The sequence below is a fragment of the Nannobrachium achirus genome (genome assembly GCF_963921795.1).
Source record: "Nannobrachium achirus genome assembly, chromosome: 1".
Lineage (NCBI taxonomy): Eukaryota > Metazoa > Chordata > Actinopteri > Myctophiformes > Myctophidae > Nannobrachium > Nannobrachium achirus.
The window spans coordinates 33,970,777-33,986,309 of NC_137810.1; the positions used below are offsets into that span (position 1 = coordinate 33,970,777).

General features: G+C 40.6%; 1 protein-coding gene across 1 annotated transcript; it reads right to left on the reverse strand.

Moving 5' to 3' along the window:
• Positions 1–3,965: 3,965 nt before the first annotated feature.
• On the reverse strand, positions 3,966–15,343 carry scp2b (sterol carrier protein 2b). Its single transcript, XM_080733510.1, has 5 exons — positions 15,212–15,343; positions 13,952–14,048; positions 10,942–11,071; positions 10,297–10,376; positions 3,966–5,893 (listed from the first exon to the last, which is right to left on the reverse strand). Exons 1-5 carry the CDS (start codon positions 15,232–15,234, stop codon positions 5,798–5,800), a joined length of 426 nt encoding a protein of 141 aa, XP_080589636.1. The 5' UTR covers positions 15,235–15,343; the 3' UTR covers positions 3,966–5,797.
• Between the last annotated feature and the right edge of the window lie 190 nt (positions 15,344–15,533).

The window sequence follows — 15,533 nt, forward strand, 5'->3', positions numbered from 1 at the left end:
GTCTGAATTCAACAAGCCTACCTCCCATAAGGCACAATGTTTGAACATCTGTTATCAAAGTGTTCTAGAATGCATAAAGACAATTCATGTACTACTAGTATGTTCATATTCAACTGGCGGCCCGCGGGCCAAATTTCTTGTGGCCCTGGAAAATATTCCAAATTCCAATTTCCATTTTGAACGTTTTTCAGAACCATTAAGCAAAACGTATTAATGGGTAATAATTAAGGGGCCATTGTGTGCTATAGCACAACATGATGTCCATTGTTATGTGCTATAGGTCCTATAGTACGATAATGGACATATTATGTCCATTTTGGTGACATACTGCTTCATACTGCATTTACGCATTTTGATGTTTGAGAGGATAATATCTGTGCCAGACCATTATACAGAACAGGCTTTGATTTTGGATTTGAGAAAATAAGAAATAGGTATTTCAATGTGTTCTGAGCACCAGACCCTGGCATGGAAGGGTCTTTGAGAAGACTAGCGGAGCAAAGCTGGCATGGTGAAAGTGTTTCCTTGATGTATGGAATGCTTTTAGCTTTTTGTTTATTTTTGGCTGATAAGGCCACAGTCTGTTGAGTCACAGCATCATGACATTCATCCATTTCTACTTTCGTCTTAGAGAGAGAGAGATGGAGAGAACACAAGCGCTCATGATGCGGTAGATGAAATAGTTGAGAGTTGGAGCATCAGGACACTATTCAGGTGATTGAAGAACTGCATGAACTGTACTCCCTGTTGCTATGCCACTGACAAGAGAGAGAATGAATCATGATGCTATTGGATGATTGGAGTCCACAAAAGAATAGGTGAGGGAGATGGCTTGTAATGGATGAACAGCACTCTCTTGTTGCGTCTTGTGGCCCCCGACTTCAAGTAATTTTACAATTGTGGCCGCCTACCTAATCTAGTTGATTACCCCTTAAGCCATAGCAAATGCTGGTATATAAGCTTATGTTCTATCGAGACACTTTGACATAAATAATAATAATTTAAAAAAAACGTCAATGAGACAATATCAATATATACGCTAGAATCTTCACTCATTGTTCATTTATCCATCTCAAATCTGTGTACGCGTTACTTTGTACTAATGTTCACTACCTGAGTTAAATCTAAAATCAGAATGTGTACTTCGTATGTTCTTGTTTGCTTTTAATAATGCTACTTTATCTTGAGTCTCGACCAGTCCATCTGGATATTCGCACTCTGATCATCCCATGAGTGCCAACTGTTTCATGTAAAGATTAAATGAAAAACAAGACATCCAAGTTATTATATCAGCAAGTGAAAATGACAGCAACTCACTCCACTACAGTGTTGGGTGGGCAATATTACATATTACCCTTGATTGCTGCCATTAAGTAACTTGATAGTCAGACTCACACACCCATACTCAAGGGCAAGGCAGCAGTAATTGACGTGCATCACAGTATGTATAGCCTCAGCAACGCACAGCAGAAGCCAATTCCTCATACAGGGAATTTAGAAAATAATTCTGTCACTCAAGAATAACTGTACTGAAGATTTACTGTTAGTAAAGACAGACCACCATGTGGCTCATGAGTGTGACGGAGTCTGACTCACTGATCACATGCCTGCAGAGATGCAACATTTCAGCGGAGCCAGATCTGACTTAACCCCCTCTCGGATCAGAAAGGACAAGAGAAAATGTTCTTTTCGATTTTCTCTCACTTAGATTTTCATTATACTGTATCTTGTGTATCTTACCGCCCTACGCACGCATGCACGCACGCACGCACGCACGCACACACACTTCTTTTTTTTTTGCTCACTGACAAATGTTTATAACCGTTTCCGTTGGCTCTATTGAACCCAAACAGCTTGCACAGATCATCAACAATTTCTAGTAGATTCATGCTCCGTTTCCCCCAACAAATGTTATGAACTCAACGACAAGAGTCTAGTTCCTGAACTCTCAAAATGTTCTGCAGTCCATTTCACACAGTGGAGGCAAAAACCATGGGGGTTTTCTTGGCCATCTCTGTGAAGCATTGTAGCCATCAGCAGAAAGGAATATTGGCCTTATATTGAGTAATGAGTGATTGAGTAATTTGTAGCAGAGAAAACGCACAAACAAGCTGAAACAAACACATTTATAAGCATTGCATCCTTGACATGCTATCGTTTTCCAGGGTTCGTGATGGGGGGCATTGGGGGAATAAAGACCATGCCTCTGCTTTTAAAATCTCCCCTCTGGTGATGATTCCTTTTTGTCACTGGTAAATATATGTTTTTATCACTGTCAGACTGAATCAAATACATAAATGAACCCTTCATGATGAGATCATGCAGGCTGCAGTACAACCTGTGATTACCTGCATCTTATTCTGTCAAAACAACCACTTCAACTCAGATATTACAAATATCAGTCCAGATAGTCTGAAACATTTTACACTCTTCAAACCTTTTTAAATCCATGTAAGCATATTTTTAAACCATTCATAAGCCCATGGGAAGTCAAATCGCAATATCTGATACTGTAACATAAAATCATCAGGTTAGCCACTTTGAAGTTCAAAGGGCTGGAAACGTTATAGTCTTTCAGTCTTTTTTTTTTTTATCCCACGATTTTTGTAACCCATTTTTTCACCCGGTGCCAATTGCCTAAGCTGTGATCCTGGGCTCTACTCTCCCTCTGCCAACCTGGGGAGGGCCCCGAACTGAGCTCATGCTTCCTTCAATGCATGAGGAGTGAGCAGGCCGCTTCTTATCACCTGACAGGGGGAGCTTCCCCAACCAGTTCCATTCCCCTCCATCAGGCGCCCCGGCTGGCCAGGGGGAGGCTTTATAGAGACCAGGATTACTGCATGTTTTTGTGAGGGTATCTACCCTAGGAGACACAGGGAGAACATGCAAACTCCACACAGAAAGGCCCTTTTGCCAACCCCACCTAGGGTGTGGGCACTGATGACGCGGAGGAGGGAACACGCCCCCAGCACCCACAGTGTCCCCCGGCGGGAATCGAACCCAGGACCTTCTAGCTGTGAGGCGACAGCACTACTGACTGCGCCACTGTGCCCCCTAATGGCCAGTCTTTTTGTTTGTCGGTTTATTATAGTTCTTTCAAATTCCTCTAAGATGGTAAATGCTAGCGATGTTTCACAAATGACAAATATGTGCAAAATCTGCTGTAGCAAAACCTTTCCCAGTCAGCCAGTGGTGGCACTATAATTAAAGGTTCAGTTTTTCAATCTTTGCAATGCCATACCTCCTACACCATTTCTAAGATTTAGATTAAACTTGATACACAATTCAGGCAAATTATGCGCAACAAGTTTGCCAATTGGACCTCCAAGCTCTGCCTGGAAATTGTTATGCCATTTTGCTAAACATATGTTTAACAAGTCCTCCAAAATTGTATTGGCCAAGCTCGTAAAACCCTGTCAAAAGATTTTTGATATCTTATTTCCTTTTAAATATGTTGGCCAATAAGGTGGAAAGAAGTTGTGGCCTAAAAGGTAACTTGGTATACCTTCATTAACGTTTGCTTGATATAAAACTTAATGTAGATGTTAAAGGTTGTTAGTTCAACATAAATGTCTAGAGGGTGCCACAAATGCCAAGAGTATATGTTGAGATTTTTACAGGCTTTAGTCTGCGGTCAGGTATGTGAATATCCTACAGAATGTAGTGTTTTTCCAAAGATTTATTGTGGGAAGAATGATTATGCATAATCAAAACCACTGCCATTATATACATTTGTTGAGAAGAGACAGCACAGCTTAAACTACTAGCAAGTAGCAACCATGCTTCTTTAAAACAAACCATCATCATCATCATCATCATCATAATCATCATAATTTCAATGCACTGGGACCACACAATAATTATGGTAATCATCACAGTGCTCTAGATGAGAATATATGTATTTGAAATAAAGCTTATATTTTATCTTCATTTAAGTTACTTCTTGGTTACACGTCTACGTTTATAATGTGCATTTTGAATGTCTCTCTGCAAATTAAAGCACAGAAATAAAAGATTAAACAAAACAATTGAAATATCCCATAACCAGTCACTGGTGACCTATGAAACAGCTCCACTCTGGCAGCAGTGTTTGGTCCAAGAGGAGAATTGGAAGGGCTCGGCCAATGCTGCAATGGAATTTGGGTCAGGGCTCGTTAACAGATTTGTGTTTTAGCCACACTCTTCCCCCTTACAAAGGAAAAACTACAGCGTGGCAGTTTGGAACCAGGTCACTGCTTTGTTGCTCTAAAGGGGGCGCAAAGCCATTATGGCCTATGTCATGCCACATGACATGACAGTAACCTCAAAGTATTGTTAGAAACATAGTCTGAACAGTGGGGACGTCATTCTGGTAAATCAAAAAGACATGATTTGGGTCTGATCGATGCGAGGTGCACCATAAACATTGTGCTGCATCAAAGAGAGACGTTATCAGCGTGTGCTGCAGTGGGGAGTGTGGAACCTTTTGTAACCTCTGGAGTTTCATAACAGCACCAACGATCTGGCAGGAATGGTTCACAAACCCCAGAGGTGAGCCTCTGTTTCCTGTGAACACAGTACCACTGTTCACGCTGAATAAACACAGGGTCATGTTAGGACGTCTGGCCAGTCTTTCCCCGTCTTTGACATTGACCATAAATCCATCATGAATGTTTGATCACCCAGAAGTCAAGATATCCTCTTCCTAAATAGGGTCGGGACAGCAGATGTCTGTTATTATATGTGGCGTTTAACAGATAACCTGGACCGATTTCTGGAGGGCGATGCACAAATGACGCCACTGCTGGGAACATGTCAAAGTAACTTGCAGGCCTTCTTTTTTTATTTCTGTCTGGAAAAAGTGTAAAAAAAGAAAATCCAGAAAGTATGCCAGATGTTCTGGCAAAGTTCTCCTAAGTGATCAAGAGTAGCTGCCAGGTAGAATTATGGCTCCATAAAAAATAAATCTAGATCAATTCCCCCTGCCAAGTATGTTAAAGCAAAACAAGTTTATTTAGTAGAAAGTTTATTTTTTTAGACTGACAATACAGTGAAAATGGCTCTTCTATTCTCTGTCTCTCATTTATTTGCAATGAGCTGTGCTGGGGGAAAGGAAATAAAAACATTATTATGATGCAAAGCAAGGCTTGCTAATAACCTCTGAGACTGCAAATCTGAGACGATAAGGCACTTGACTGTTCTAGGTGTTGTCTCCTCCATGTTTGCCAAGAATCACAGCAGGATTTGCCTTTTCTGGTGACCATTTGAGACTTCGGTACAAGACATGATTCACTTACAGAAACGCATTTACAACACGGCAACATTTTCAGAATAAAAGAAAGAAAGAAAGCTAACCATAAAAATGGACACTGCAGGTGGACATCATTAACATGAAGGAACATTTTGAAGATCCAAGTTGCAACAAGTCATCACTGAATGAATTAATGCCACAAACCATGGAAGACACCTCTCTCAACTACAGAGTGTACAGTACAGTATGTGCTTAGTATGATCAGTAGAAGGTATGAGATCTGAGGACTAAAGCAAACTTCACTGCATCCATGCATATATTTCTCCACACGCAGACTTGACACACCACATCCCTTCCCCATTGCAATGGTTCAGAGAGGTTACTGTGGAGATTCTGACTGAACACGGGTGTACATTGCTTCTCAGTCAGTGCTTATCAAGGACCAGTGTTATTGTTTAAATGCCTAAGAGTTAAGTCTGCATCGTGGAAACCTTATCCTATTGAGTACATAGAGGTAATCTCCACCTACGGTACAGCGCACCGACCAGCCCTGATCTCTCCCTTCCTCTACAGCTTAGCTTTGCCTGGCTGCAGCTGAAGGCTTTGGAGCTTCATGGCCATTCCCATGTTTCCTGTGATCTTCAGCTTGCCCTGGAAGAACGCCTGCAAATAATAACAGAGGGGAGGCTTGTCATACAAAAATACACTACATCATCATCACACATAATTCACATATACTGAACAGAGTGCACGCTTGAACATGTTTGATGAAGTATGGGGCCCCCGTTTGTTCTAGTTGTTAGAATGTTGGGCTGTAACTATCGATTATCTTCTTAGCGATTACACTTTCCATTACTTTTTCAATTAACCGAATCACTGAGAAGCGAGTGTTGATGAAGTAAATCAACAAGAACAAATTCTAATTAGTCTGATTAACGACTTAAGCCCTCTTTCATACTTTATTGTACAACAGAACAGTGTTGCACAAAAATACAAAAACAATGCCGATCTACAATCTCACAACGCATTGCATCAATTACAATTATTTTGTATAAACGCATACTGTTGCACCCCTATTAGAATGCATCTCCACTGACAGAATGAGTTGCAGAGTGGAGAAGTTGCATCTGTGTGCGCATGGGCCTCCACGGAGCAGGTTTTGAAGAGTTAAAGTGAAGGATTAAGTGGACCACAGGGAGGAGGAGAGTGGGGCAAGGCCAACAGTGGCTTATGAGGCTGCAGGAAAGCACGCGTGGCACACTGGCAGATGAAGTCAGTGCAGGAGTAATAAGCATAATCGTCAATGTCGTGTGGAAAGCTCACATGTCCAAAACTGTTACGTTACTCTTCAAAAACAGCAGATCTGCAAGCTCAAAATGAGCGTATGTATCTGCCACTTTTGATGCTTTTGTGTGATGCTGTAGTAGGGCATTCATTTATGAAAAGACACAAACAGTTAAAATATGGAGATAAGCAGTTTCTGCTCGACAGCAACGATGTGTAGGGGCGCAACAGTTAATCGAACTAATCTATTTAATCTATTATTAAAATAATTACAGATTATGTATTAATCAATTAATAGTTGATCCCTATTCCCTTATAAGCAAAAGGTTTAAGTTTAGTTAAAATTGCCGCAATGGGTAAATCTGCATTTTCTGATATTTTCTAGTAGTCTAGTTTAGTCTATTTTTGTTTTGTCTATTGTATAGGTTTGTTGAAGAGAACTTTCTCACACCTAGAGTAAAAGCTTGTAGGCTAGGCAGACAAGTGCACTTTAATAAAATAATACGCCCACACACTGCCGAACTGCACGGTACAGGAACACATTCATCCAAGGAGAGGTCACTGATGTTAATATTTTCTAGTATAAAATAGAAATTTGTTGAGGGGGGGGGGGGGGGGGGGGGGGGCTTGGGGGGGGGGGGGGTTCCATGTTTTACCCGGGTTTCTACGGTTTCCTTTTTACCTGAGGTCCTTGGGCTGGAATGGTTGATCAAGTGCAGCTAACCTACAGGCTGAACAGTGAACAATGCTGCAGGGCTCCAGAAAAAAACAACGTCCCATTTAAAAACATATTTTTAATTAATTATAATTATTATAATTATTGTTGTTGTTGTTGTTGTTACTATAGCAGCTGATGAAATATCATGGGCAATCATTTCTATTGTGATTTGTGGCTACTGGCTGTTTGCCAGGCAGGCACTGCAGGCAAGAAGATGTTTTCAAGTCAAGGACCCCTTAGCTGAGGGAGATAAAGCAGGACCCCCACTACATATTGTATCAAAATTGTGTTGCAAATGAAATCCTAATAGATGTCATAGATAGCTCCATAGACCTGTTTGACAGCACTGTGATCAGTGTATTTATCAAACATTTAAAACTCTGTTTTAAATGCTACTTCAGTGGTTCTCAACCTTTTCAAGCTGCGCCCAACATAATCATATTTTAACTGGGGACCCCCTAACCTATACGAGCACTAAGAGTTCAGACAACATTTTGTATAAACAGTTCTACTGTGAAAATAGCAGATAGGCTACATGTGAGCATGTAGATCTGCTATTTTCACAATGCCTGCCTCTATTATACTTGACAATTTGGCCAATGTTTAATTTGTAATTTTAGAGCTATTAAAAAGTCCTTAAATTGTCACTTTAGAAATGTGCAGATATACACTTAAACTTTGTTGGTTTGTTTACTGTTGTGTGAGAAAACAATGTTGCACATTAAGTTAATCATGGCGACCCCCAAAAAATTATTTGGGGACCCCCTGGGGGTCCCGACCCACAAGTTGAGAACCACTGGGCTATTTGGATTCTTCCCTCTAGTAGTAGTAGTGTTGTGTTGGTGCAAACCGCCCTATCTCTTCTAAAGCCCTCCTCAGAATATGGGGATATTAGGGTTCAAGACAAGTGGTTAATGTAAATACAAGAAAGAGGTCCCATCACACAGATTTTGGAGACCCATGTAGAAACCCATGAAATTATCGTGCGCAGGCTCTTTCGTGCATGCGCTCGTGGGAGGCAAGAGCTGGATTGTTGTGGTCCTCTTTGTGAAATATCGCCTGGCGTTTACTCGCCATTAAGTTTCCTCAGAACAAGGAAACTTTAAGGCCCTTTTCCACTGGCAGCGATAACGATGATGATAACGATTTAAAAAAGTGCGTTTTCAATTGAAGTGGATCGGCAGCATCCACTCAACACCGATACAGACAACGATAGCTGACAACTACATCGTTAGGATCAACAACGATGTGGTTAAGATCACAGTGATATGGAACTGGGTCTCTGACAAACAGCCCGAGCCGGTGCGCTCTGCGCGAGCGGCTGTTAATTGGCGCCTCTTCACATTGATGTCTGATAACTTTATCGGACTTTATCGGACATCAATGTGAAGGCTTAATTATCGCTGTGATATTTTATGGCTATCGTCATCGTTATCGCTGCCAGTGGAAAAGGGCCTTTATGCTGTTCTCAGAAGGAATAAATAAGACCATCTCCCACCGTCCCCCATCACATTGAAAAGTACTAAGAACGGAAAACATACGCAACTGTTTTTTGGCTTTGTTTTTGTTTGCCAAACACATTGCATCAAATCACTAACACGCCTTCCAAGTCTATCCACGAGGGCTGACGTTCAAAGCACATTTCAGAAAATGATAAACTATTCTAAACTTTTAAAAAGTGCTCTGCTTGACCACAAAAAAGCAGACACTATGCAGTTGCCTTGTGGTAATTTCTCATAGGGTTTCATGAAAAAAGGCAGTGCGGTCCTTGTCCTTGTTATTTCTTTTGCTACTTTAGAGTAGCCAGTTATCCAGCCAATTGTGTTCACACAGATGGCCGACAAAGCAGGATGCGCCACGGTGGATTCTAAACCACAACCTCCACGGTGATGCGCGGGGACAATGACCATATTATGTCCATTATGGTAACTTATTAAGTCCGGCTTCATATTGCATTTATGCCTTTTGATGTTTGAAATGATAATTTATGTGCCTTTCCTTTATAATGCACAGGCTTTGATTTGGATATTGAGAAAATAGGTAGACATTTCTGTGTGTTCTGTGCATGCACAGATCCCTGGCATGGAAGAGTCTTTGAGAGACAAGTAGTGGTGGAGGCAGGCTGGCTGGCAAGGTGAAAGTGTTAACATGTTCGTTTTCTCCTTTTTTCCCCTTTGTTTTTATGTTTTTGAGCATCCGGCTGATAAAAGCACACGCTCTTATGGTGTGTTTCAAGAACCATGAGAGCAATGTTGGGGGTAAAAGCGTTACAATGTGCGACATGGCAGAGATTAAAAGAAGACAGAGATGCTGCCCTTTAGTAGGCTACGGTCATGGAAGTATTCACATTATTTTCAGATTTATTGGAGGAGAACGTCAATGCAAATTAGCCGTGGTAAAGCCCAACACAGTGCCACAACACTAGTGGTTACTAGGGTGGGCTGCACAAATAATCTAACAAGTCACTTTTCTCAGAAGGTAATCTTGTAACGTAAAGTTATTTTTAAAAGTAACGTTACTCAACACGGCTTGAGAGTTAGACCATCATTCAGCCCACGACGCAATTATGGATGAATGAATCATACTGTATAAAACCTACAAGTGGATTAAAGATGTAGAAGATGGACAAAATCCACTCAAAACTAGCTAATGGATGCAGAAGGAGAATTATTTCTTTGGTGTTATGAATAGCAGCCACTCAAAAGTCATAAATGGATGGCATGATGGATGAAATTACACACAGAACTAATTGGTTGATACGTGATGAGAATAGATTCTGGGTTTACCTATCCTAGATTACCATGTCTATGCATTTGATGTATTACCTCATGTTTAACTTTCTTACTGTAAAGCACTCTGGATTAAGAGCGTCTGCTAACTGCCAGATGTGGCTCGTGGGCCGCAGGTTGAATATCAATGCCCCCTGAGCACTTGTTTCTTGGCCAGTTCATCATTAGAATATTTTGGCCAACACTGGCCTTCATCAAGGCAAGAGCCGAAGACGTGCTACACACCTTATGTACAGTATATATTTTTGTTTTTGTGTTCACTCAATGGTACTCACAGTCTGTGGGTTCATCTTTCCTGTCATCAAGGACAACAAGTCTGCATCTGACATTGATATGGTGCAGTCTGCTTTCTTGGCTGTGAGGGAGAGAAAAACAGCACCACTGTCATGATTAACGTTCTGCGGGTTTTAAATTCTGAGCTGTCATTTCAACAGCCTTGAGACACACATTTCCTTCCACAAATTTCACAAACAAATACAATTTCAGAACAGAAGCACAATAATCAGACTTTCATTGTAATTTTCACACAGTTATTACATTAATACTGTATTTTTAGAAACCAAATGAACCCTTATGGTTATGGGTGCAACCCTTGCAAACAGATAGATATAGATATTTGTGTTTTTTTCGGTTCTCGGAAACTGTTGGTCCAATGAATCGAACTGCCACTCGGAACTGTACACCCCCAGGTCATATGGGACACAAGCCACGCTTGCGGCCTTTCGGTCGGACGGCACCCATTAAAATGGGTGCAATCTAAATAAATCGTAAATGGTGCATTTATATATCGCTTTATTGCAAAGCGCTTTACATAGATTTACATTCACCCATTCACACATGGTGGAAGAAACCATGCAAGGCATCAACCAGCACATCGGGTGCTACTACACTGTTTACTTGGTCTTGTGCTCTCTCCTCACCTGTGTCATTGTGAACGCAACCATTGCCGTTCTTCACATCCACAAACCAAGTGGCCTCCCCTCCGTTCGGTCCATCCTTCACTTTGAAGGCGAAAACCCCTCCGATCTTTTTCACAAACTGCTCGCCATCCTGTTCCAAAGATTATAAATATAGTAGAGCCTTACACACTTCAGACTTCTACCAAAACGAAAATTGGCATTGTGTGCTATTCTGTGCAGTTAATACAACATATTTGTTTAGATATGCATTATCTGCACTTATTAATTATTAAAGTAAAATGATTTACAAAGCATAACCATGAACAAACAAGGAGGCCACATTAACAGACAGATGTAAATAATCAGTAAGACTCCCTAATTGGGAGATAAGCAACCTCATGGTGGCGCTAGAAGAAGGGACATAATGAGAAATCAGGGGCGGAGGTTGTGGTTTGGCAGCCAAGGAGTGTGTGCAAAGTTTGGCATGGATAGGGGCAACAGTGCCGGAGATAAGAGTAAGGCCAAAAGTGTGACGTGACATGACGTGACGTGACGTGACGTGACGTGATGTGACATGGCGTGACGGACAGACAGACAGACAGCCGGTGGAGGTTTTCATAGTAACTTGCGACCGTGAGTCTTCACTTTACATTAGGGCTCTTGATAACATCTACAAAGCATATATTAAACATGAACAAACATGGAGGTCACCTTAACAGACATTTGTAAATGCATTCCTACACATGAGGATTGGTGATTTTTAGCATTGGTTACAAATGATTTAGTAAACATTTACAAATGTATATAAATGGTTTATTCATGCTTAGTTTACTACTTACTAATACCTTACTAATAACATGTAAATGATGTTTAAAACAGTTATAAATGTTTAGGTAAACATTTACAAAATGTCAATAAACAGTTTGTTCATGTTTATTACTCATCTACAAACTGCTTATAAATGTTTATAAATGATTTATAACAGGTCATTATTGTAAAGTGTTACCGACTAACTGGCTTATAACTGACAACAGCACTGTTCAGCCTATATATAATAAATATTCTATAATTGAGGTGAGACTATCTGCTGCTGGCAAACATAATATTCACATTTCACAGTGAAACGTTTAACCGATTCAATCACAATCATACAAAATAAACTGTGTCAGTGTAGCAAAACGAACATTGCTGATCCACAAGCTCAATGGATCGCTTACAAAGCTTGTGAGTTTGAAGATCTGTGCGTGACATGGCGCACAACCAGTAGCTCAGGCTTTAGAATGCCTATTTATCTTCCATGTTGGAAGAAACAACAACAACATGTGCAAAACAACAGTTGTTGAGTTGATACATGAATATGTATCAAGGTAAATGTAATAATTGGATTGTAAACAAGTTCAAGTGGAACTGCAATGTTATGCTTTAATGAAATTGCGGTTCCAAGGTTCTACCTGATCTACCACTACTACAGATATTAGTCATTTTCTTTTGAAAGCGGTTACCAATGGTTACCGCCATGCTATCAAATAATAGAATAATACTAACATTATGTCCAAGGTCTCCTCTAATAGATAGATAGATAGATAGATACCTTTATTATCCCAAGGGGGATAGCTGCTTTTGTTGGTTTGAAATCATCTGAACAACATAGTGAATGGTTGTTTACAACAGTCAGGTATTAGCAAAAATAGACAAAAGTTAATACAAGAATAAGTTGGTTGCAAAATAAAAGCAGTGATGCTACTAGCCCGGCATCCTGAGTCCCTGACACTATCCTTCCTGCTATCAGTCGTTTCACTGCACCAGCTGAGCTGCATGTGGTGGAGTCTCCACAGCTGCGCGTTCTGGCATTATTGATGAGATGATTGAGATTGTCTTGTAAATCCATGCTTCTGTCCTTTATTAACTACATACAAGTAGCTATTTGCCACTATTTGTTTAAATTAAATTCCTTTTAGATTTTTTTTCGCCGTTGATACATAAAGCGTGTGTCGTCGCGGGACCCATAAAATAATTCTGGGACCCATTTGAATGGCCACCTGTGGGTCCCGGGACCCATTACATTGAAAACCAAGCAACATCACTGTAAAAGTGTGTCTCTCTTTCTATGTTTTCCTGAAATTCTAAATCTACCAAATGACACAAATTTTGACTGGCTATGAAAGAATGAAATCTTTTGTTACGAATCCCATATATTCATTTGCCACATCTCTTTACAGAAATCATTTCCCATTTATTACTTAATAATTCACAGACCTTTGTGTGAACAGTTTCATTGAGAACAATTGGAAATTGCAAACGTGGTTGCCTTGTAAATATCTCTGTACTGTATTTGTCAGTCCTTGTCCCTATTCGAGCAATGCTACTGCTAACCATTCCGTCCTTGTCCCTTTTATGCCCATGTATGGAGATCCATGATGTCATCAATATTAAGCCCATCTCTTGGAATGCCCATACTGTATATGGACATACTGTGTCAGTCTCAAGTGGTCTATGATGTCAGTCATTTCCATATTTGGGAAAAGTTTAATTTTTAATTAAAGTAAATGGAGAAAATTAATTCATGAATAAATGTATATATAAATCTAACATAACGTATCTCTTAGCAAAATGCAAGTAGTCATCGATTCCCGATGAAGCCGGTTGATTTGACTTATGACCCAAGTGCGTGCCACTAAAGCTGTGGGAGGAGTAGCGCGGCAAAATAAAGTTTATCTATGGGGGAAAGAAAGAAAGAAAGATGGATGGATGGATAGAATAAAGTCGGACAAGTACTATAGTGTGGTTTGTCCTGCACGGGCAACCACACTAACTATTTTCAATTTACACTCACCAACTAACTGTATGTCTCAGCTGATTCTCAGACCTAAATGATAGCCCCAATACGTATGGATGAGATTTACATTTTTCTACAAGGACAACCACAAGACTGCTCTGTGCCATCAGGCACTAACTCTTGGTAGCCCACACTGAATGACCACATACGTTTGGAATTTGTTTGAATATATTCTTAGGGTGTGAATGTCATCACCTCCTGAAGCTTCTTATTGATCTCTTGGAACACAGCATGTGCCTTGAATCCCTCCAGTCCATCAGTTGCACTGGTGTTAACTGCTCCAATTCTCTGCCTGTCAAAGATAGGATGAGTCATATCAGAAAGATCCTAAAGGAAAAATGCTGTGAAATGCATTTACTCATACAGTACATCCACAAATAACCACTCTTAACTATGTTAAATGGTAAATGGACTGTATTTGTTATGTCTTGCTGACACTTCAACACTAACTCAAGGGGGGGCCGGGTTCGAACTGGGAACCTTCCGTTCCACTGCCGCCCACAGCGGGCATTGAAGTCCTGTCTTACTGATCAAGCATGTTTATGATTAATTGCACAGTATATTTATATGGGTGTTTGAATTCGTGTTTATCGCACGGATGCATCACCACCTGCCCCAGTCACTGTACTTGAATTTCACATTCTCTGATGTGACACAGACAACAATGCAACACTTTTAGGGGGGCGGGTACTGTCATTAATTCGGCTGTTCGGTGCTGCTGAGATGTTGTGATCCCGAACCGAACCAGTCCTAAAAGTGGAGTTACATGATGGATTTTGCATTCCGTGTTTAAGTGGTGGTCACCAAACTGACTCACCAGTGTTCATTACAAGGTACCAGCATGGCATCCTTGCACAACAACAACGAGATACAGTGGTGCTCCCTCACTGTAGAAGAAACCCACTTTTGAGTCTTAGAGATGGATGAATTGAGTACACAGGAGGACCCCAATGGAAACAAGCTGTTGGCTTTCTTGGGAAAATCTTTTTAGCATACCTTGTCTTGTACTGTACTTGTACCCGTCTGTGCAAACTGTTAATAAAGTATTCAATCAATCAATCAATCAATTTGACTTGAATGCAATGGGTTAATGTAGTTGGCATCCAGGTGTTAGACGAGCTCCTCTCGGGACCCTGTTTACCTTTTTTGTATTTGGGAAATTGGAATACTGCCGTCCCAAATGAGGGTAAAAAAATGGGTAAACAGGGTCCCGAAAATGGCTATAGTGTTAAACTAGCCTTGTTACACATATTAAGCGATCCGGCCGGCGACACAACAGATAGAGTTATGGTTTACAATTCACAAGCCTGCAGCAACATTTAATTTTAAGGGATGATGTACAGCTTGACCTGTGCATCATGTTCTGCCTTCATACGCCGACCGACAGGAAGAATGACCTCTCAGCCACAATGACTAGAATCTTGATCAAACATACACTATTTGTTCTTCTCTCACCTTTCAGTCAGTAATTCGGGCATTTTCTTCTTATAACTAACTGTACAGATGAACAAATATATTGTTATTCTGGGTGCTGCTCCGAATCATGGAGTAGAAGATTATAACATGACACTTCCTTGTTTGTTGCTTTCGCACAGTCGTACTCGCCAGACTGTAGCAGTGGATCACCGATGATGATGATGATGATTGCATGTTTCTGTTGGTTTTCACTTTCAACCTCTTTCATATCAAGGACCATGGATTGGACCATTATTTAGTTCGTTATTGACAATCAAAGGAAAGGTTAATTTGACATATAATCTATGGCAATTAATATAGC